Source organism: Panthera tigris, chromosome B1, assembly GCF_018350195.1.
Source record: "Panthera tigris isolate Pti1 chromosome B1, P.tigris_Pti1_mat1.1, whole genome shotgun sequence".
NCBI classification, from domain to species: Eukaryota; Metazoa; Chordata; class Mammalia; order Carnivora; family Felidae; genus Panthera; species Panthera tigris.
Window position 1 is genome coordinate 83,812,230 of NC_056663.1, and position 25,156 is coordinate 83,837,385.

The 25,156-nt window shown below is 34.9% G+C and overlaps 1 protein-coding gene and 1 long non-coding RNA gene across 13 annotated transcripts in view; one reads left to right on the forward strand and one right to left on the reverse strand.

The window, feature by feature from the left end:
• INPP4B (inositol polyphosphate-4-phosphatase type II B) overlaps window positions 1–25,156 on the forward strand; it is a 753,803-nt gene that overhangs the window by 539,794 nt on the left and 188,853 nt on the right. For 9 of the 10 annotated variants that reach the window (XM_042983845.1, XM_007091777.3, XM_042983843.1 and 6 more), the window contains 2 exons: window positions 7,114–7,186; window positions 19,400–19,547. In XM_042983845.1, coding sequence (XP_042839779.1) covers window positions 7,114–7,186; window positions 19,400–19,547 — 221 coding nt within the window. Of the gene's footprint in view, window positions 1–7,113; window positions 7,187–17,487; window positions 17,592–19,399; window positions 19,548–25,156 lie in introns of those variants that run through there. The other variant, XM_042983850.1, reaches the window with a different exon arrangement.
• On the reverse strand, window positions 377–8,938 carry LOC122237949. 3 transcript variants are annotated; one of them, XR_006216759.1, is made up of 6 exons: window positions 8,904–8,938; window positions 8,302–8,349; window positions 7,172–7,440; window positions 4,596–4,715; window positions 2,927–3,052; window positions 377–922 (listed from the first exon to the last, which is right to left on the reverse strand). It is a non-coding gene; the product is annotated as an uncharacterized LOC122237949 (long non-coding RNA). The 3 variants fall into 3 exon arrangements; XR_006216760.1 differs by lacking the exon at window positions 8,904–8,938 and having other exon boundaries at window positions 2,927–3,048; window positions 8,302–8,508; XR_006216758.1 differs by lacking the exon at window positions 8,904–8,938 and having other exon boundaries at window positions 8,302–8,508.

The window sequence follows — 25,156 nt, forward strand, 5'->3', positions numbered from 1 at the left end:
TTATCTCAGTGGCTTACAAAGCATGATCTGAATTTTCTGGGATGTTTGTTAGAAATGCAAATGCAGGGACTCTTTTTGCAGATATGCTAAATCCAAATCTGTATGAAGTGTATTAACACAGTCCACGAATGGTGACTTAAGTCCTGAATGACTAAAACATGTGAAAAGACAAAGTAACTGAAATAGACGTTATCTCTAAAACAACATCCCCCTCCTTACTTTGTGTGAATGGTGGAGAATGAAGTAAAACTAGCAGGGCCAGAATTTTGTGGGTGAGTGACACAGGTTATCTCTCATGTATATTGAAATAGATAAAAGATTAACACCTGTTTTATCAGCATGGGCTTCCATAATAAAATACTACACACTGAACAGCTTAAACAACAAAAATTTATTTTATCGCAGCTCTGGAGGCTAGGAAGTCCCAGGTCAATATGCCAGATGACTTAGTTCTTGGTGAGAGCTCTCTTCCAGGCTTACAGACTTCTTGCTGTGTCCTCACATGGCCTTTCCTTGGCACATGTACACAGAGACAGCGAGCTCTGGTGTCTCATCTTATAAGAACACCAGCCCTATAGGATTAGAGCCCCCACCCTTATCATCTTACCTAACTTTAATTACCACTATAAAGGCCGTCTCCAAATACAGTCCCATTGGGTGTTGGGCTTCAACATAATGAATTTTGGGGAACAATCCAGTTCATAACAATATCCCTGACATAAAACTACATTTGAATCTTTAATCTCATATAACCTCCAGAGCATGAAATACAGTATAAATGAAAATCCAGACTCTATCTTCTGCCATTAACTTACTTGTTGCCTCAAATCATATTATTACTTTACAGTTCTCATTAAGCAAAGATCATTCAGAAGGGCATTCACCATATCACACTGGTTTCAAACTTTTATTTTTTATGTACCTGCATAGTAATAGAAGGCAAAGTGTTAAAATCTCATAGCTAAAGAAGGAAAATTTCACAAAAGAAGTAGTAACAACATTTTACAAAGCTCATATAGCAAGTGGAATATTGCATTAGGTATTCAAATTATTTTTTTTTTAATTTTTGGCGTCATCTTTGACTCATTTCTTCCTCTCATACTCAAATCCTGTTAGTAAATTCTGTTGACTCTGACTTTTTTTTTAAGTTATGTTTTTACATTTATAAGTTTATTACCTTTTTTAAGGTTTATTTATTTTTGAGAGAGAGGGAAAGAGAGAAAGCATGAGCAGAGTAGCGGCCGAGAGAAAGGGAGAGAGAGAATCCCAAGCATGCTCCACACTGTCAGCACAGAGCCTGACATGGGGCTTGAATTCACGAACCATGAGATCATGACCTGAACTGAAACCAAGAGTCGGACACTTAACTGACTGAACCACCCAGTCGCTTTGACTTTGACTTTTAAATAAATCCAGAAACGAGTGACTTGTGAGTCCTTCACTCTTTCAACATTGTCTGTTACAGACATTTTTACAGTAGTCTCTTAACTGTCCCTTCTTCCTCCTCCCCGACACCCCCATCATCATAGTCTATTCTTAGCAGAACACTTATTAAAATGTAGCACAAAACATGTCATTCCTCCAATGGCTTCTCAACTCCCTGAAAGTGTAAACCTAAATCCTTTCAGTGTGTTGGCCCTCTCAGTGTGATGGTTCACCTCATCCTCTACTTCTCTTCCTTGCTTACTTTGATCCAGCCTCATTAGCTTCTTGGCTGTTCATTACACGTTCCAGGTAATGAAGGACCTTTCCAACTCAGGTCCTTCACCTTGGTTTTCAGTCTACCTTTGTAGTTTTTTTACCCAGGTAACTATATACTTCATTCCCTCATTTCCTTCTGTTTTTTTTTTTTTTTTTCAAAATGTCACCTTCTCATTCTGCCTTCTCTGCCCTATATCCAAATTTCCATCCCTACCTGAAACTTTCTATCTCCTTTGTCTGCATTATTTTTTGTCCCTTGTACTTACCACTATCCAGTGTCATATATTTTTTATTTGTCTCATCTATTGTATATTTCCCTCACTAGAATTAAACTTCATGAGAGAAAGGCTTTTGTCTATTGTGTTTTTTCCTTTACCCTAGTACCTAGAACAGAGCCTGGCACAGGGAAAGTGAGTGAATAAGTAAATGAAGTCATTTTTACCTTGAAGAAATAAAATCCAAAATTGTCTCCCTAGATGTGATAATATTTGTCTATATATAATGCTGTGTACAAACTGACCAGTCCATAAATAAAGACTGGAGTGAGAATGCAGTAAAGAGTGTAGAATTATGAAGGAAAGAGGAAGAAACTTTTCAAGAACAACCTTTGAATTAAATAGTCAAGGAAAAAATATGCTACTAGGGAAAGGAGAAGGAGGAACCAAAAGCATCAAATCAGGTAATAGATGAGAAAACCCCATGTAAGTAACAGCCAATAGGATCAAGTGAGACTTCCATAGCCCTCCTCTTTGCCCTGCCCACCCTCCCAGGGGCCTTGGCTTCTTGTCAGGACAGGATTGTTAACAGGCATCCTCCAGTGGGGCTTTGCCGGGGCTGAGATCACCTCCTGCCTTGTCTCCCCCTTTTGTGTAACATCTGTATTATATTTGAATGTGGCATACTACAAATGATCAAAGTAGTGGTGATTTCTACCAAAGGAGAGAAAAGCCTTACTTATTTATGACAGTGACAGAGATGATACAAGTGGAGTAATAATACATCTTCTTTTTACTACGAGCCTCGTCTGACTCATATTTTGGTGATTTGCTGCTCTCCTCAGGCTATTTCCCCCCCATATTTTGAAGTGGTGTTTTAACAAGATATCCATTAGCCACGGTCAGGGAAAGTGTAGACTCCTTGGATAGCTAAGGACCATCTCAAAAGGCTCCATCCCTTTATTTTTCCCAAATATACAATTGACAATAATATAACTGACTTAACTTACCTTATAAGATATTTGCAAACATATAATAGTCATCGTTCATTTATCAAAAAATACTGCCTTCTATGTCCTAGGCATTCTACTAGGTTCTGGATATTCAGCAATGAGACAAATAGACACAGATGCTGCCTTCCAGGGAAGTGAACAATCACAAAATAAACAAGTCATATAGTGTTGATCACATGGTACTATACGCTATAAAAAAATAAGGGTACAAGGACTAGGGAATGTTGGCTGTGGCCATTTTATTTTGGACGATCATGGATAATGTTCGTCTGGATATTGTTCGTCATGGATAATGACTCACTGTTAATATGATATCTGATCTGAAACATGCAGGAAATGAGGGAACAAGATGTGGGTATCTGAGAGGAACAAGAATTCTAGTTAGGGTGAACAGCAAGAGCAAAAGCCCTGAGGTGGCAGTGTGCCTGTGATATTAAAAGACCAGTGAGGAGGCCAGTGTGACTGGAATTGGGGGTTGAAGAGGAGAGTGATAGGAGTTGAGGATGAGGTCCACAGGCAGGGGAGACAGACTGTATGCTCCCTTATAGGCCATTAGACTCTGAACTAGATACAAATACAGTTGAGGATTTTTGAATATATGTACAAAATGTTATGATTGTTTGTGTCGAGTATGGCCTGAAAAGAAGGAAGGGCAGAAGGATGGAGCCTGTTGGTTGCAAAGATTCAAGGTACAAATGAAGATGGGTTGAATCAGGGTGGTATTGATAGAGAAAGTGAAATGTGGCCAGACTGTAGGTACAAAGGAAAGTCAAAAGAACAGAATTACCATTTTTAGTGATAAGGAAAAGTGAGAGGAGCAGGTGCAGGAGCACCAGAGATTTTGAGATTTTAACTTTGAAATTCCTCTTAGACATCCAAGTGTAAATATATGAAGGCAGTTGGAGGTTTGAGTCTAGAATTCTTGTGAGATATCCAAGCTAGAATTATTGTTTGCAAGTAATTATAGTATCTGAATGGTATTATACACTCTTAAAATTTGAATTTATGTGGATTTTATCTGTTGATATTTACTGTATTAGAGATTTTGCTGACTTATGTCTACATTTATCATATTAGAAATTCAAACAAGAAATGTTTAAAACAGAAGAGTACACAAGCCCACATACCATTAGCTGTCAAATGATTATGTAATAGGGCCTCTAGAAAATTCCACTATATGCTTATAAGAGAAAGAGAGAGGTAGACAAATAGTGTTTTAGTGTTATAATGAAAATGACTTTGTCTTCACCCTGTGCTAGATGCTGCAGAGGATGCAAAGACCAAGTTATCAGGCACTCCAGGAGATTCCAGACCAAACTTGGACAACCATGATTTAAGGAATAAACAAACTAACAAATGTGAAAGTGCTTAGCCAAGAGTCTGGTCTTTGCGTCTTTCATGATCATTGTCCTTACAGTTTGGTTAACTTTCTAGCCCAATGCATGGCAAATTGGTTTGTTAGTTGATATTCAAAATCCTTAAGCTCCAAGAATTTTATATATCTTATGTTTCTTCTTCTTGGCTATACTTACCAGTAGATGACATTTTTAAAAGCACTCATCAAAATCACTAGGCTTATGGTGCTATGGTGGTACAAAAGGCATGTGGTGTTTGTTATTCCTGCTCAGAATCACAAATATGAAGTCATTACATTGAGAGCACCTACCGTGTAAGTGCATAACACTGCAAATATCCATCATAATGATAGCAATAAACAGTATACATAGCTGGAGCCTTCTTAAGCACAGAGTCCACATCATTTTAATCTTTGCATTCTCTGTAATACCTAGCACAGTGGAAAAATGATTCTAGGGTCAGCTGTAAAATACTAAATAAAATGGCCTGGGGAAATAAGAAATGTGGTTCTTGGCTTCAAAAACTCACAACTTAAATAATGGCACAGATAGTACACTCAGGAAACAATTGAAGAAAATAATTACTGAGTCCGAATATAAAAATATTTATCAATTTAGTAAATACTTGTTGGATATTTCCTGTTATGTTCCCAGGATTTAAATTTTGAGAGCATTCTGAATAGTAAAGCTTTAAAATACAATAAAAGTTGCAAAATAAGAATGTTATGAGGTTAAAATTATCCTAAGTACCTGCCTTCCAGTGTAGATGGAAGATGCAGATGTATGAAAGTTATATGTCTGTATCCATTTGGTAAAATAATATAGGCCTTCTGTTAGGAAACAGAAAGTTGGTTTTGATTATGAAGAGGCACAGCTCTCTCCATGTAGAGAAGCAGCTTCTCAAGATAATAGCCTGATCCTTATGAATTATGGACTTCTTTACTAAAAGAGTTTAATCCAAACCATTCCTATAAATTATATTGTAGATGATAATCCTTTTTTGGAAAGCTATTCCAAAATAGCTATTACCTAGTTATTATGTGGAAGGATATCATGGACAAATCATGAAAGAATTTGAATACGAGTATGAGATATTGGATTTGATTGGATAGTAAATAACCATTATACATTTTCAAGCAGAGCACTGGTATGATGAATATAATGTTTATGAAAGATTATTTTAACAGCCCTATATAGGCTGCAAAGAGTAGAAGAAATATTGGAAGTAAGAGAAATAAAGAATTTTAAGTATGTTCAAGCATCATTGCACATTGCTCTAGTGATTTGGGAAGTGCATTTCCTAAATAGCTATGGATTAAAAGAAAGGATCACCTTTGAGTTCTGGTTTGGTCAGGAAAATGATTTAGAGAACATCAAATTTTAAGAGCTGTTTGCAGTTATTCATTCTTTCAGTAAACTAGCCCTCAATAGAAGCACCAAAGAAATTATGAGATCACATTTTTCCCCATCAAGACATTTCCTGATTCTGTGATGAATGTTATGATGGGGGAATAAGTAGTGGATTATACAAATATAGACATAACATTTAAATAAATCTTTTAAGTTATTTGTCTTTCTTCTAGAAATGTTTGACAGACATATACGTTCCATCATTAGCAGTGACCTCAGTGGCCATGATTCTCCAAGAGGACCAGTGCCTGGAGAAGGAATGGTGGAGGGAAACAGACAGGAAATAGCCCAAGCAATTTTGATACACCCTCCTAGGTTCTCTTGAGCCCTTGGAGTCTCTTGAGCAAAGCCTGCTTCCCTCAGAACTCACCAAAGAAGTTTCTGGTTTCTGAGTTTTCCTTTGTTTTTATTTGCATTTGTTTGTTTCTGTGTGATATATTTGCTCTAAAAATTCACTTTCCTCTTTCCTCAAACTACCACCCCCCATTTTTTTTGGCTAGCGATAGAAGGGAACTCATTTGAAGAAACAGATGCCAGCGATGCTGGTGTCAGTCTGTGTGACAATAGGTCTCTTATCAACATCATGGGGCCAGAAGAGTTGCTTCCTCTGCTAATTCCAGTTTCATAGAAAGTTGAAGGGGGGTCCCCTCACTTAATGCTACATTGTCTGGGATATCGTTGCCCATGCATGCTTCACTCACGGCAACGTGCTCTTCTGTGTTTCTTCTCTGTCCAGAGCAGTGTTGGTTCTGTAAAAGCTCAGGAGCTTAACCTACTAATCATAGATTAATAGACCCATGATCTCTGGATCAGCTTATTTACAAATTACTTGTTTATAAATCAGCAACATATAAATCAGAGATCAATTTATTTATGATTTTTCCTCATACTTTATGAACAAGTGTTTACATTGTTTTGCCAGAGATGAAAATCTCCTTTCGCCTTATGTCACTTGATGCTTCATCATATTTTATCTTTTATTTAAAGCTGTCCTTATTTAAAGCTGTCCTTTCAAATCTAGAAAATAATTTGCTTTTTATTGATCGAAAACTATCCCAAGTGACAGAAATATGAAACCATTCTGGTTGTCAAATGTGATTTGCTGTACTTGAAGCAGATTTCTGGCATGTTGGGGACAATCCTTTTCCACTTTTTACTTCTTTCCTAAGTAGTTTCCAATAGAACCAAGATGTAGCCTATAATTATGTGATTCAATCATATTATATATACATGTAAATAGGCACAAGTTAAACAGGCCTTATAGTAAAGATAAAGCTGAATATAGTTTTACAAAAGTGTCTTGTTCAAAACTTTTTGAAACCATGTGCATAGCCTCATGTTTGCAAACAAAATGGAAGCATTTCATTTCTTGATTTTGTTATTTTCAAATAAGTGTTTTTTTCTTTTATTCTTTCCTAGTGTGCACTGGTGTGTGAATGTACAGCCCCAGAAAGTGTGAACGGAAAAGATAACTTACCTTTTTTGAATGCAGGTATGTACCTCAGTTTTGGAAACTGATATTAGTTTCATATAAACGTAAATTTTAATTTCCCATGAACTCAATACTGAACGTGGGCAGCATTCTCACAGAATCATTTGTGAACACTTAGTAAATGAATTGGTAATCATGAGAAGTAACCATCATCTGTGGAGGAAGGATAGACTTGAAAATTCCATAAGAAAGATATAAAAACACTGTGGCTGTATGGCAAAGCAAATTCCTTTTAGCTTTGGATTTGGTATTGTCTGAAACAAGACACATTAGAAGACAATAAGCATTAGAAATATGAAGCTCTTATTTAGTTTGACTTTCTAATTATAGAGTTAAAAACAAAGTTGTTAAAACAGTAGATATATGGGTTAAGTAGGAAAAATTCATATACACATTTGTACATTCCTGGGGTATATATGTATATAATGTGTTACTTACAGTAATATATTTGAATTTCAACAAGACACTAAACCATGTGTTAAATGATAACCTTGTGAATAAAACTGAGACTTATAGGACCAGTTAAAATTGTGATAATATATATAGTAAATTATGGAACTAATATTTTTATGTTAATGTAAATTATGTTACCATTAATAATAGTAAACAATGACTATTACAGTGACAAGCAGCAGGCTAAATGCCTCATATGTCTTGCCTTCTGACCTGTGCTATGAAAATGGCAGTGTCATAATCCTCATTTTACAGATGAGGAAATCGGTCAAGGTCACCTACCTGGCAAATGACAGGTCCAGAATTTAAATCCAGTTTTGATCCCAAGGCCTTTGCTCTTAATTAGTAGGCCATGCTATTACCAAAAAGCCATTAATTGACAAGTTGGTGTAACAATAGAATAAGCCTTAATATTTTTCTAGCCCTGTCATGTCGTACATTTAACCAATGACTTAGATAGCATAATAATCAGCTTAGTGAATGATACCGAATTTCAAAGCTTACTAATATATAACTGCTAAACTATTAGCAACCTTTCGTTGGCAGAAGCCTCTACTAATAGGGAATGGAGAAAGGGAAGGCAACCCTTTTGACTCTGTTTATACTTACAGAGAACTCAAAATAAAATGGAACAGTAACAAAAAATCAGTAATTATACTTACATGGAATGAGGAATTGATTATACCAAAGAAGAGGAGCGACTTCTTAGCCTATGAGCAAACGATATTGTTGTTCATTTCATTTAGGATGTAATATTGAGAGGGATGTGCAATGAGCAGTGAAGAGTCTACCCAGAAAGCTAGATAAGCCATGTATGTTAAAAGTACTTCATAAGTTTTCAGGCTGCTTAAAGTATCTAATATATCCTCAAAGCGTCCTCCTCACATTTATTTTCCATCTGAAAATTGACCAAACTTTTAATCCTTTATTTTAATGTATCCACATAATCTATTTAATTTAGTAAATGTCAATTTTGAGAAATAAAATTGAGTGTGGGACATATTAAGTACATATTAAGTACATGTTTAATACAGTTTGGATGAATCAGGTTATCACCACAATCATCTACATTATAATTATAACTTTTTAGTAATTCACTCATGTGAACCTTGTAGTTTTTTGTGCACAGAGAAAGAAATGACATTTTAAAATACTGATTGGCTTAATATGCATTTCAAGGAGAAAGAGAAAAATGTCTTTCTAAGTAAGAAGATATAATACCTAAGAAGAGACAGAAGGAACACAGTGAAAAATAAACCTGTACCTCCATATACCTGTGCCATAAAATCTGTAAGGCATGAGTCTTAGAGGCATACTAACTATTCCAGATTACTAGGATACTATTCCTAACGCATCAATTGTTATGCGACAAAGGCAACTGACATGGAACTGATGGAGGCAGCTGCTTTCCATAATTTAAATATACTTAGTGGAGTGAAAGATGATTGATTACTGCCTTTCTCCTTTTATGGAGGTGACAGTTTGGGTGGTGATACTCCACTTAGTTCTGATGATATTTCTTTTCTTTTTTTTTTTTTAATGTTTATTTATTTTGAGAGAGAGAGAAAGAGGTTGAGCAGAGGAGGGGCAGAGAGAAAGGGAGAGAGAGAATCCCAAGCAGGCTCCATGCTGTCAGCACAGAGCCTGATGCAGGGCTTAAACTCACAGACCATGAGATCATGACCTGAGCCAAAGTCAAGAGTTGGACGCTTAACTGACTGAGCCACCCAGGTGCTCCTCTAATGATATTTCTCAATGTCCTTAGTCCATGCGATCCAGAGGAACACTCAGAACCTAGGATATTTACCACAAATATTTTCTTTGAGCCTTCTTACAATAGGGAAAGATAAAACTAAATGGGAATCAAATGTTACAAAAGCTAGATTTTTAAAAAGTATTTAAATGCAACTAGGTTCTCTATGTGAAATGTTTCTGCTTAAAATACAAAAGTGCATCATACAGGTATAGAATATGTATGACTTTGGCTTGTGTGTACCTTTGTCTATTGTTCTATTTATTTTTCTATGTAAACTCAGCAACTTTGGAATTAATCTATTATATTCCCATGTGGTATTTTTTTTTTAATCTGTAGGCAAAGAGAGCTACTGACATTTTTTTCAAGTCTTTGTATTAATGTATTATGTGGAACTTGCCAGCCTCAAGTGAGTTATGAAGTACTTATTGAGTGAATGGAAGAGAATGTCATATCTCATAGCAGCTCTTCACTATTCTATTTATATCTCTAGAGGTTTAATTTATAATTCAGGAAATTCACTCATCTATTGTAAGACTAACAAGAAAAAAAGCTCTTCCCCCTAAGTTCTTACCTTTTTCATGCCTTGCTTGCCTTGCAAGGTGAATGTGTATGTTGGGAGTCTGGGGAATGGAGGGCAGAAGGAGAGAAAGGAGGGGGTGGGGGCAGAATTTACAATTCCTTAAGAAAGTTCTGTAAGTACCTTAGCTTTATGGGAAAACAGTCCTTTCAGCAGCTGCATTTACATTTTCTGAAACAAGACACACTAGAAGACACAGTAAGTATTAGAAATATGAAGTTCTTATTTAGTTTGACTCTCTAATTATGTAGGTCATAACATAAGTTTGTTAAAACAGTTATTTGCTTATTCACTTGGTTATTTGCTTATTTATTGAAGCAAAATGGTAGTAGGAAAGCTTAAAACTGCTTGTTGTTGGCAGGGGTAGGGTGGGGAACAGAGAAGTGCACTTGGGTCTCTCACGTGTCCTGCTAAGTCACATCAACTGAGGGACTTCTCTGCAGCCGAACAATACCAAACAGCTCTTGTGGTATTAATATAAGAGCACTGGACAGGCTGTCGGAAGGACTGGTATCAAAGCCTAGATTTGCCCACCAGCACCGGGACCCAAATACACGGGTCAGCCTCTTCGCACATCAGTGCTTTTCTTTTTTCTTTTTTTTTTAAAGTTTTATTTATTTTTGAGACAGGGAGAGCCAGAGCATGAACAGGGGAGGGTCAGAGAGAGGGAGACACAGAATCTGAAACAGGCTCCAGGCTCTGAGCTGTCAGCACAGAGCCCGACACGGGGCTCGAACTCACGGACCGTGAGATCATGGCCTGAGCCAAAGTCGGCCGCTTAACCGACTGAGCCACCCAGGCGCCCCACATCAGTGCTTTTCAAATGATCACATTAACTAGGACAGTCTTTGACTTCCTTTTTTGGCTCTCACATGTGTGAAGTCAATATAGCATAATTCAGCTATTTATTTCATAAATGCATTTGTTTTAATCAGTTTCATATGGAGTCACATACTAATTTTTTTGTCATTGTCACAGTTGTCTTTCTCGGAAGTTATTTATATTTAATAAGCCTGACCAAAAATAATACCTTTTTAAAATTCTGTCAGAAAGATAATTCTCTCTATATTCCCAATTCTTCCAGCTCTCCTTGTAAAAGTATAATGCACGTCAGCCCATAGACCCTTCTGATACTATGCCAAATCTGAGGAACTAATGGGCCCTGTCACAAGGTTTCCTATTTTCTTCACATTTTGAGTGAGTTTTCCCCTATCAGCAAGCATTAGATCTGATACAGCATCTTCCTTGGTTGAATTCCATACTTCTTGAGTCATGAAATTATCCTTTATATTCTTTAAAGGCCACTTTCATGCTGTAGATTAACGTGTATACTGTCCTTCATATTCATAGAGGGGATATCTGACAGCTGTGATTTCCGTGACTGTGTAAGGTGGAATCTAAACAAAAATGAGGAGACCGGCCATCTCTCCATCCTAAATCCATGCAGTTGCCTTCCTATTCAGAGAATTTATTGGTGTTTTGCATTTCTTGCTTCACAGATGAATCACGCTTTTTCTCAAAATAGGCCACTGTATCTTTTATTCTTTTTCTCAAATTGGGGTTAAGCCATCCACCACTTTGCAGAAGATGCTAGATTATATGCTATTTAAGAAAAAAGAGCATTGCTTATTTATTTCTGTATCTCCAGGGCCAGAACACAATAGAAACTCAATAAATGCTTGTCAGATGGCTGATAGCCAGTGTATCTTATCATCTCAATTTATGCTTCATGTAACAGAAAATGACATTGTTATTCTCTCCATGAGAAAGATGTTTAAATTTAATTATTTAGCTTTTAAATCAAAGAATTTATCACTTTCCTTAAAAATTACTGCCAAATTCTCATTTTTAAGTGTTTTCTGCCTCCAATCCATACAGCATGTGACTCTTAATCTTGGGGTCATGAGTTTGAGCCCCACGTTGAGTGTAGAGATTACTTTAAAAAAATGTTTTCTGCCTCATATGACACCATAGAATTTATCTGCCTCTCACAATACCACATGAGCCAAATATTGGGGTAATGTTCTCCTCACTAACACTCCCATCCAAAGCAATGCATGACTCACATTATTTTAAGAGATTGTCAAAAATATGTCCCTTTATACTCATTTTGAGTCCTGATGAATTCCAACCGAAAGGCAAGTCCCCAGTTTCCCCCTTTATTTTTTTCTGTTTATTCATGAGCTGTGAAATCTACTACCTTGTCAGACTTTAGATGACATCATTTTATATAAACAAAGATATCTCTGTTGTATTTTACCCACACTAGTTTAAATAGATTTTGTCCTTGTATTTGTAACTCTCTAATATGTAAAATTTGGGGCAATTTTGACTTCTAATACTGGCATTTGATCTTTTATACTTACTCACCAGATTTCTTTGCCCTCTGCTGTTTTAACAAATGGGACAGAGTCCATTAACTTTGCTCTTTGGGAATTACCATATATTTTCATTACTGTGTACTAATATATTTAGGATGTTAAGTAGCTTCAATGGAAGAGTGAATTTCATGATCTAATAATCAATGAAATCATGTCTTAGACACCTTTAAATGCTTCAGCTGTCTTCCTGGTATCAGTCCATTACCTCCTCCACTCCCCACCTAGGTAAACTAGAAGAAAAATGAAGGCAAGAAGATGATAGAGTTAAAAAGCCAACATTTTGTGGACAAATGTGAGGATACCTTTCTCTCAATCATGTTTTTTTTTTCATCCTTCATTCTGATGCCTGTGCTCCCTTGAAGTGAGGTTTTCAAATGTATTCTTCACTCTTGCATTTTTCCCTCTCTCTTCACACAGTTGTTGGTGCTCTAACTGTTCTCCTGGGGAAAGTAGTGACGGGAAACATGAGTTGAAAGGTTTAAGCTTATTTCTGTGGAATGTTTATTTTTACTGGGCACTGTGCTAGATGCAGGAGATAAAATGAGGACAAGAACAAAACAGCACTGTCCTAGCCTTCACAAAGTTACTAGCCTGTCACTCTAATGGGTGACCTGGAACAGTAAGTAGACAATTGTAGCACAAGTGGTAAAAACCATGACAGAGCTGGGATACGAAGTACAAAGGAGAGAAACCTGTAGGGAAGGATGAGGTGGAGGCCAAGGAAGCCTTCCCAGGGGAGGTTCTAGCTCAGCTGAGTTTATAGGAAGGTTGCATATAGCCAGAAAAGAAAGGTGTTCCTTTGAGGTGCAAGGAATGCCTTGAACAGAAGGAAATTGGTGAGAAACAGCTTGAGTTCAGAGGACTATAGGTCATTTCAGGTTGCTCAGAATGAAATATGAGCCACCGTCTACCTCTCCTGGTTGTATCTTTTACTTTATGACTGAACTAGAATGAACACAGAAAATCATGCAAACTAGAGAGAATGAAGCAAATCATTTTCTGATCACCTAAAAACTAAAACCCAAATTGTATACACTAAACTTACCAATTTATCACCAACTGGAGACTAAATGCCCACAAATATTATCTTTATGTCCTAGTCTGACATCTATAATAGTTTTTCTTATTCTTGGCCTTAGATTGAAGATGGAGGGCCAAGAGCTTATGGGTTTGACTAGACTAGAGAAGCAGCACTTTGTTCAACATAGAAAATATCCTATTTTCTATTCCATTTTTTCTGTTTCTCCTTTAAAAACAACACAAACAATAACATAAGTTAGATTTTATAACAGATCTAGAGAAAATTAATGAAACATTTTTAGGAGTTCATTTTTTAACAACTTATTTCATCTTTATTATTTGTAAACAGATCTCTCTTTGCTGTGTTTTCTGTGTTCCTGTCGGGTCTCCTTACCGTCTCTTTTCAATAACCATGTTCAGGATGGTGTTTTAGTGATTTCTATTTAGGTTTTTCAGTTCTCATCCAGTCTTAAAAAGAGCCAACCTACATTTTGGATGTATATAAATCTAAGATATTTCCAAGTACAAATGAGGGAATGTCAGTATCTAATTGGATTACACAGACTTATCTTTAGTAAGTATAATGTAGCATTTGGAGAACAGGCAATGCATGTACATTCAGCTGAATAATTAAACTATTAAACAACTGCATAGTTAAAAGCAACAGAATGAATTCTCTACAAGAATCTGTAGGACATTAAAATAATGATTTTTTTAAGGCTTAAAGCCAATAAAGTCAGATTCCATTTAAATATGTGACTCCTACCACCTCCTGAATGCAAGAAAGTTCATGAGGATAATCACATATGAGCTTCCACTTGAGAAATATATTAAAGACAACCAGAGGAAGTAAGTGTTTGGCTTTTTGATAACTCCCTTGTCCCTAAATCTAAATTTGCAAAGTTTCTTGTCTATCCACTGACACCCCTAACACAGAAACAGGAAAAAAAAACAAATTCCTATGGTATCTTTCTGGTTTATCCTTTCTACCCCAGTTCTCTTGAACAGCCATGTTGTTTTGTTTTTAATGTGTCGTCTATGTGTTGGCTCTGTTGAACATTTCTTTGGCGTCTTTACTTTGATAATTCAGAATTGGGACAGCTTGGCTTTCACAATTTCATAGCAAGATACCTTGTTAAAGAAGCGCTGCTATGGTGTCTGAGAGAAAACAATATAGAAATTCGAGTTGTACTGCAATTTGGTGTGTGTGGGGAGTGGGGGGGGATCTGCCATCTACTTTCTGTTCCTGTGCTCACCATAGACAGTGGACTTCAAAGAAATGTAACAACATCTGTACCAACTTAGAACTTTATTCTTAAGTCATCTCAAGACCATGATGTAGTCCAAAATATCTCTGCTACTTTTCTCTTGGCAGAATCAGTCACATGATATTTTTAGCAATTATTTTGGCAAAAGCAGTGAAAAAAAATGAAGAGCATACACACACAGGGGTCTCTTTAAAGAATTTATAATAGATGTTAGATAGTGTTCTGAGTTGACAGGCCTATTGTATGGTCAGAAATGCATCTCCTACATAAAGAAAAACTTGGCATCAATGATGAGCCAGAGCTGAAAGTGATGGACTCATTCACACAGCTGGAATGAGTATGCAGAATTGTTGGAATTGAATGTCTTCTATAAGGAGGAAACATTAAAACAAGGTTACACAAGCATTCATAATTTATGATCCATTGTTCAGTATTTGGTGCATGAATTCAATATGCCTTTCTTTTATATGAAGATGACAAAATCTCCCCATTAACAACACAGTAAGAATTTTGAGTTAAGAACATCCTATCTGGTCTTTCTTGTAACCAGTGCAATACATTTGCATAGCAGTAAAATGTTAGGCCATATTTATTTTTTCATTTTTTAAGTCATACTCCATTTTATGATATTTTAAGATACCGAGTATATGTTCTTGCTTTATACATAGTAGGTGTTTAATAAGAAATGCTGCTGAATGAAACTGGGTTGTAAGGTGGACTCCACCATAGCTACATTGAGATCCTGATTTAGTACTAATGTTTGCAGATCTATGAATTTTAAAAGATCAGAACCTGTAACATGAAAGTTAGTTGGGAGATATAATTGAGATTGATCAAGTTGCCTGAATTTTTGTTTTAAATTTGTCCCAAGCGTTTTCTTTAAAAACAGTAGCATTCCCACAGAGTCCTTGTTTGATATGTACCAGATGGTCAGAGGAGAGTTCTAGAACTCATTAATCAAACTGCCCTTGACTTCTGCTTAAGCCATTTCAGTGAAGGTTGATACTTAAACACACTGAAGAGCATTAAAATAAAAACAATAAAATCAAAAGTGGAAAGGCTACTTTTGGGATAACTGAGGATATGAAGCATTTTATGTTTTGTATCTTAATTCAAATTCTCCAAAAAATAACTATTCTTTACTGTTTATAAAAGACAAGAAAAATGAAGGATTCTTAACCAGAGTTTGGGAAATACAAAAATTCTGTATAATCTCGAAAACAAAACAAAACAGAGGTTTAAAAGAAGCACATAAACTGAGTATACACAAACTAAGTAATTGAATATTTACTTAGGTTACTAAGGAAAATTTTGGACATTTCAGAGATTGAGTTTTTGTCTTACTATGAAAGAATGCATATATATTTCTGATCATGTTAGCTATATTAGAATTCATGAGATCCCATAAATGGTTTAACCTTACTGATACTACGTTGAATTCAATACATACTTCCTTTTCTTCTCAAACTCTAGAGATGGAATTGAGGTTGTAGTAAAATTTTTACATCTTTGAAACATTGTCACTTTAAAAATTAATGACATAGGGGGGAGGGAAAAAAAAGAGAGGGAAGCAAACTATAAGAGACTCTTAACTACAGGGGCGCCTGGGTGGCTCAGTCAGTTAAGCGTCCAACTTCGGCTCAGGTCATGATCTCACGGTTTGTGGGTTCCAGCCCCGCATCGGACTCTGTGCTGACAGTTCGGAGCCTGGAGCCTGTTTCGGATTCTGTGGCTCCCTCTTTCTCTCTATGCCCCTCCACCACTCATGCTTTATCTCTCTTTCTCTCAAAAATAAATAAACATTAAAAAAATTAATTTAAAAAAAAGAGACTCTTAACAAAGGGCTGATGGAGGGAGGTGAGTGGGAATGGACTAAATGGGTGATGGATATTAAGGAGGGCCCTTGCGATGAGCACTGAGAATTATATGTGATGAAAACTAAATTCTACACCTGAAACAAATTTGACCATATATCTTAACTAACTAGAATTTAAATGAAAACTTGAAAAAAGAAGAAAAAGAAGATGGAATATCATCGTTTCTTTTATAGGCTCACTTACATTTCAGATGAAAGAAAATATATCTGATGAGGCCCAATCTACAAAATATATAAAGAAATCATAAAATTCAATAGCAAAAAAAAATCTGATTAAAAAATGGGCAGAGAATATGAATAAACACTTTCCCAAAAAAGACATAAAGATGGCTAACAGGTACATGAAAAGATATTCAATATTACTGATCACCAGGGAAATGCAAATCAAAATCATAAAGAACTATTACCTCACACCTATTAGAATGGCTATTATCAAAAGAAATAACAAGTGTTGGAAAGAATGTGTAGAGAAAAGGGAACCCTTGTTCTCTGCTAGTAGGATTGTAAATGGGTGTAGGTGATGTGGAAAACAGTATTGAGGTTCCTAAAAAAATTAAAAATAGAATTACCATACTATCCAGTAATTTTGCTTCTGGGAATATACCCAAAGGAAATTAAAACATTAACTTGAGAAGGTATCTGCACCAACATGTTCATAGCAGCATTGTTTATAATAGCCAAGACATGGAAATAATTTAAGTGTCCACTAGCAGATGAATAGATAAAGAAAAGGTGATATTGATCTATCAATTGATTAATTGATCCATCAATATATATCTATATATATAATGGAATATTACTCAGCCATAAAAAAGAATGAAATCTTGTCATTTGTGACATCATGAATGGAACTTGAGGGAATTACACTAAGTGAGATAAGTCAGACCGAGAAAGATAAATATCATATGACCTCTTTTGTATGTGTAATCTAGTAAAAAAACAAACAAACAAACAAACAAACAAAAAACAAGCTAATGGATACAGAGAACAGATTGGTGGTTGCCAGAGGTAGGGGTGGCTGTGGTGAAATGGATGAAAGGAGTCAAAAGATACACTTTTCCAGTTATAAAATAAGTAAGTCTTAGGGATATAATATACAACATGGTGACTATAGTTAATAATACTGTAGTTTAAAGTTATTAAAAGAGTACACCTTAAAAGTTCTCATCATAAGAAAAAAATTATAGCTATGATGGTGATGTCAACTAGACTTATTGTGGTGATCATTCTGCAGTACAGTATATAAATATTGAATCATTACATTGTACACCTGAAACTAATATAATGTTATATTCATTATACTTCAATAAGAAAGAATTATACTTCAATAAGAAAGAAAATATACTTATACTTCACTTATACTTCAATAAGAAAGAAAATAAATAAAATTAGTTTGATATATGGATCTGTGACATAATCTAATTGATAAAACTTATAGATAATGTTTATGTTAAAAATATCATCTCTTCAGGCATATAACTCTAGATTTTATTTTAATTTTTTTTTAACTGGGCATACAACTCTAGATTTTAAATATTTTCTCTCAACATATTGGAAATATTCTACTATATTCTGGCTTCTATTGGTGTTTTTGAAAAGTGACCACTTTGGCTAATTCTTAGTAGTGGGTAGGTAGGCATACTGGAAGATTTGAATCTAGTTGTTGAAGAATGGGATCTTTGAAATCAAGGTTTTTGACATATCATCAATTCTGACAATGATAATGTATAGACTATGCCTCTGAGAATGGATGATTGCAGAGGAATGGATGAATAGATCCTCATTTTAATGTTCAAAAAGCTATTATATATTTACCCAAGTAGTGAATGAGATACAGTCTTAGGGAGCCCTAAATTTTGAAAGGAATTTTACCTTATATATTGAGTAGTCTTGGCCCATGTAACCTGTGCTCCATTTCAATATCAAATTTTGTTTTTAATCAGTTTTATTAATAAACTGGAGCCAAATAACCATAAATATTTGACTGATGATTGACTTGATAATATATTGCCCATTAAACTTTGGTGTATAAGTGAAACAAAGGCATTCATTGCTAAACAGCAGTGAAAATCAATTTCTGACCTGAAATAAATGGCTTGGGAGTGTGGTAGATATACTGGCCTCATGAAAAAAGTATCAAGTCTTACCTTAATCTCTGGCCCTCCATTTTTCCCCTTAATCTATTAAAATCCTGGATGGCATAATCTTGTATTTCTTCCGTAATTACTTTCCATCCACAAATACAGTTTTTTCAGAGCCTCCTTTTCTTGTTTCTCACAATATGTAATGTTAGGAAAGTATTTTATTGACTCATTGGCACTAAAGTATACATAATATTTGAATTGTACTAGAGCTTAATCCAAGGAACCTTTCTGGCATTTAAGAAATAAACCATTTTTAGTAGTAGGGCCATTTGAAACCTCAGAAATAACATGTCAGTTGTCATCTACTGTATAAGTGAGCAAAGTTGACTAACAATGATCAGAAAAAATTCAGAAATATATTTTTCGTGTGTATTATGTGTAAGTACATATATTTTACATATATTTATAAATACATATGCTTTAAGAAAATCTTTGGAAGAGAAAGAAATTAATAGGTGGTAAATTAGAGAACCACAATAGCCACATTTATGAATTGGAATTTGATGTATTATTTTTTAATTTAATAACAACTTTATATCTCAGAATCTACTGAAGAAAACAGAAGAACAAAATTCTTAGAAATTCAAATGCACTAATGAATTATGATAAAAACAAATTTTGATTAAACAAATAATTAGAGTGGTACAATGATTAATAATTATGTTAATTGATCTTTATTTAATGTGCATGTATTTATAATTTAACTACTAACCTTTTATTTTTTTTCTTCCCCCCCAGTGTTAAAGAACCCAGTGTGTAAATTATATAGATTTCCTACATCTGACAATAAGTGGATGCGAATCCGGGAGCAGATGTCAGAGAGCATACTTTCTTTTCATATTCCTAAGGAATTGATTTCTCTTCACATAAAAGAAGACTTGTGTAGGTAAGAGAAAATAATTTATGATTGTCTTTCACATTATTTTTTCTACAAAACATTTTTTCTCAAAGTATGATTATAACTCAAAAATCTAGACTTTCACTGCCCAGCCATTAGCCCTGTATGGCTGTTAATCATTTGAAATGCTACTAGTCCAATTAAAAATGTTCTTTAAGTGTAAAATACACACGAGATTTTGAATTCTTATCACACAAACAAATATAAAAAGACCGATTTTATAATGAAATTACTAAAATTTGGGGCATATGGAGGTTAAATAAAATATTAACTTCACTTGCTTTTTTAACTTTTAAACTATGACTACTAGAAAATTTAAACTTACATATATGACTCTCACTTATTGCTTCTATTTATTTCTATTATATAGTTGGTGTGTATCCAGTAATCTGAACTTTGACCTTGCTAATAATCCTTTTGTCTTTACCTCATCTGCTTATGATTACTGTTTCTGTAAGAAATGCCTCCTGGCTCTTTGGACTACTCACCTGTAACAAGGCTTTCAGATATTTGTTGGTCTAAAAACTCTTTTAGATGATTCATAAAGTATGCTATATTAATGGACAGTGTTGTTATCTGGCAAAATTAAATCTATTGCCATAGTAAAACAGAAAGATCTGGGAACTGTTTGTTAATAAGAATATCTCTGAGCCATGACAGATCAAACAATTTGTTTTTCTGCCTTATAAACCTCTAGTGACTTTAAAAATGCTGAATACTACATTATACTAAGCACTCTTAAGGGCCTACATTTCAGAAAATTAGCAGATACTTTTGTAACACTTGTAATTGCTGAAATACATACCTAAGTATGAAATGTCTAAAATTTGGATTTCTGGCCTATGTTCACATTAATACACCAAGTTACTTAATAGTAGGTACCCTTTTGGTAGATTCTACAGTTCCCAAGGATATCATCTTGATCTAAAACAGTGAGCAAACAAAGGACAAAGCAGGTCAAAGCTGGCAATATTGACAGTATATTTTAGAATAGGAATGACCACACAGATACTATATTTCTATGTGAGGAATAAGTAAAAGAAAAAACACAGAGCCAAGATTTTAGAGAAAATCAGATAGGAAATTGGGTTGTGAGGAAACAACCTGGACTCAGGGAAATAAATACTGAAAGAGGGACAAGGAGATATATATTTGAGAGTAGGAGAGTGAAGATAATCAGACCACAAAAATCAGACAACAGATATTGACTTGGGTCAAGAGAAGCTGTAACATGTTCAGGAAACTAAGCAGACTACTTATAAGAGCCAGCAGCAAGAATGAATTAATGTAAGCCAAATTATTCAATATCATCCTTATCTATAGCTAGTACTAAGAGTATGTAATGAAAACAACAAATTCCTAGGAAGGATAAACAAGTTTATAGAGTTTGGATCTTCAAAGTCATAAAAGAATTCTCATCCTCAGCATTGTTGTATTCTAGATTATTGAACACTAAGAATTATTCCCACTAGTGTTATGTAAAGATCACATTTCATATGGAAGTTTTATAGAGAATAACTGTTCCTCACAGGGATTATAGAATAAGGAAGGACTCCATAAACAAGCATGAGTTAGAGGTCATAGCACCTTTATTTCAGCTGAGAAGAGGAGTTGCCAGAGGTGGCAGATTTTAAAAAAAGTTGAGTTAGGCCTTGCCCTAAAAATGGCCCCTGAAAACTCCATCTAAGTTAGCCAGTCCTAAATTCCCACTAAAATGTCTGTATAATGCCAGTACCTTCTGGCCTGTAAGGTTTCTGTTGAAAAATCTCCTGATAGCCTTATGAGGTTTCCTTTATATGTAACTATTCTGGATGCTTTTAAAATTCTTTCTTTATCACTGATTTTTGCCATTTTAATTACTATGTGTCTTGGTGAGGACCTCCTTGGGTAAATTTTGCTGTGGGATCTCTGTGCCTCCTGGGTCTGGGTTTCTGTTTCCTTCCCCAAATTCAGGAAGCTTTCAGCTATTAGTTCTTCAAAATTTTTCTGCCTTTTTTTTTTAATGTCTCTTCTTCTTCTCAGGTCCCCATAATCCAATAGTCCCATTAGTGGGCACTTACCCAAAGAATACAAAACAACTAATTCAAAGGAATACATGCATGCCTATGTTTATTGCAGTATTATTTACAATAGCCAAATTATGGAAGCAATCTAAATGCCCATTAGTAGGTGATATATATATATATATATATTATATATATATATATATATATATGTGTGTATATATATATTATATATATATATAATATATTATATATTATTCAGCCATAAACAAGAATAAAACCTTGTCATTTGCAACAACATGGATGGATCTAGAAAATATAATGCAAGTGAAATAAACCAGTCAGCAGAAGACAAATACCGTATGATTTCACTCATATGTGGAGTTTAAGAAACAAAGCAAATGGACAAAGAAAACAAAAAGATAAACTGAAAAACAAACTCTTAAATATAGAGAACCAACAGATGGTTACCAGAAAGGAGGGATTGGTGATGGGTGATAAAGGTCAGGTGATTAAGAGTACACTTATTGTGATGAGCACTGAGTAATGTATGGAATTGTTGAAGTACTATATTGTATGCCTAAAATTAGTAGAACACTGTATGTTAACTACACTGGAATTAAAATTTAAAAAAATAGGGGCGCCTGGGTGGCTCAGTCATTTAAGCGGCCGACTTCGGCTCAGGTCATGATCTCACACTCCGTGAGTTCGAGCCCCGCGTCGGGCTCTGTGCTGACAGCTCAGAGCCTGGAGCCTGTTTCAGATTCTGTGCCTCCTTCTCTCTCTGACCCTCCCCTGTTCATGCTCTGTCTGTCTCTGTCTCAAAAATAAATAAACATTAAAAAAAAATTTTTTTTAATTAAAAAAAATAATCTATAAAGACACAAAAAAATAGAAAATTATGACCTTTCACAAAACATGGAAATTGATTAGCATACCACAATATTAAAATTTAAAAAGTAATAATACATTATTATTATACAATATATTGTTTATAACATGATGACTAATTATTAGGCTAATGTTTTAAGGTTTAGCATCTTAGTTGATGGACCACTAATGCTGTTTATCTAAAAATACTGCAACATAGTAGGAAAGAAAATGAAAAGACCCCTACTATTGTTCCAGTCTGTCTTTTGTCATCAGTTTAGAGACCCCTTAAAGGTTGATCAGCTGACCTTCTGCATGTCTACTACTTGTGAATCTTCCACAGTGCTATCTTTAACCCCTATCTTTTCTTCACTCCAGTTAATATCTCTCTGTCTATCCATTCACAGACAGTAAATCCCAGGGGGAAATAATGGGTAGGGAGTAAGGAGAAAGCAGCCATTAAGCCATTAAAGTTTAGTACGCATAACCTCTGTAATTGGTTTTATTACTTTTTAGCACACCAAAGTGTTGTCCACTTACCTGTTCTCTTCTCTTTCTATCTCTTTTTCCTTTGCACTTACAGAAAAAAAAAAATCCAAACACATAGATAGGCCTGGGGGCAGTTTTGGTGGACACAAAGGAACAGTGAATCCAAATATGAAGTTGTGTTGCTAGGAACAAAACTAGGAACTGTCATCAGTATACACTGGGAATTTTTCAGAGAAGAAAATCCAATTTCAATCCTATAGAACTCAATTATATAAATACCTGATAGATCTGAAAATTGGCTAGACACTGTAAAGACCAACCTGTTTCATATACCTTCTGCTTTTTCCACCAACTTTTCTGTGTAAATCTCCCATAATTAGTTTTTAAAAATTCAACAATGAATCTTTAACATTTTATAAAGAATAAGAGGGAAAAAAATCACACTTTTGTGAAGACACAAAAGGGAGATAAGGAAAAATATAGGAAAACTGACTAGCCATCTCAGTAGAGTGTAAGAAGGTATGGTTATTATGAAGCAGAATCAGAAACCCATAAGAAAAGAATTATTATCCTTTAGGGAAAATGCTGTAAAGAAACAGATAATGGAAGGAATAATGAAATTTTAAAATGCAGCAACCAACTGAAATCCAGAGAGCCAGAGAAAACAGATTTGACACTGAGAAATTGTATCAGTAATGTGGAAGACAAATATGATAAGTTCTCCTCAAATACTGAATGAGGGTGAAAAAAGTTCAGAATGATGGGAGAAAAGATGTTAGATATACAAGGCACAGGGTTGTGCACTATCAAATAATTTGAAGTGCTCTTAGGGAGGAACAACTCATGCAAAAGTTTGAAAGAAAACAGTAAAAAGTTATGCAGCTCTCGTGGGGTTTTTTTTGTTGTTGTTTACATGCTAAAATCAGGCTAACCTTACACTTCTCTGCAGAAGCAGATAGAATAGCATCTACTGATTTTGGGGAGGAAAAGGCTATGGCCCCACTTTATTGTATAGGGCAAGGTTATGAATATTTTATGAATGAAGGCAATGGAAGTGACATAAATATGCAGGAGCTCAAAAAATGCCACTCACAAAACTTTCTTAAAAAATTTACTTGAAGACATATGCATCCAACTGAGAAATTAATTTAATTAAGAATTATTTTGGGACATCTGGGTGGCTCAGTCAGTTGAGCATCCAACTTTGGCTCAGGTCATGATCTCATGGTTCGTGGGTTTGAGCTCCATGTTGGGCTCTGTGCAGACAACTCAGAGGCTGGAGTCTACTTTGGATTCTGTGTCACCCTTTCTCTCTCCCCTCCCCTACTCATGATCTGTCTCTCTCAAAAATTAATAAACATTAAAAAAGACATATTTATAGTGTACTATGAATTGATATAATATATAATTATATTACATTATAAAATGTATATGATATAACATAATGTAATAAATTAAGAATCTGAGAGTGGGCCTTGTCCTGCAAAAAGAACTTCTAACATTTCTCTTGGTTGGATGGAATCTCCAGCCTGGACAGAGCTTTACTCTGAAGTTCTTTTCTCAGCTTCTTTTAACCCCAGTCTTACTCAGATCCCAGAAAGTACTTTACTCACCTCAACCTCCCTCCTAAACCTCACAACTTAGATGAACTGTCTTACTTTCTTTGATGAAGACTGCGGGTGGCATAGTGCTGTTATTTTTTAGTACTTCTAAACAGTACAAAGCACTTCATTTGCATCCTTGGAAATCTGTCCTGGGAAAATTATATTATATTATATTGGATTTTTTCCATAAAAAAATGATATATGCACACTCTAGAAAATGGCCAAAAAAAACCCAGTAAATTTCCTCTAAATCGACCACCCAGAAGGGATATTATATCTTTATTTTTTATATCTACTCTCATTTTCATAAGTCTTATTGTGGGAAGCAGAATTATGGTACCTATGACCATCATGCTCTGGTATCATGGTTAATTTTCCTTGCACATCTGAGTTGTATTATGAATAAATCTGTGATTCTACTATATGTTAAATAAAAGTGTAGGACAGTAAATAGTGAAAATTATTGCATCTTAATTTTTATTGATATATAAATAACTAGAAGGAAAAATAGACTAGAAACATACTAGAGCTTTAGTTACATGTATATGAAGATAATAAAAATGGTTATCTCTGGATGATGGTTTTAGAATAGTAATTTTCTACACAGCAATAGAAAGCAAATACATAAACT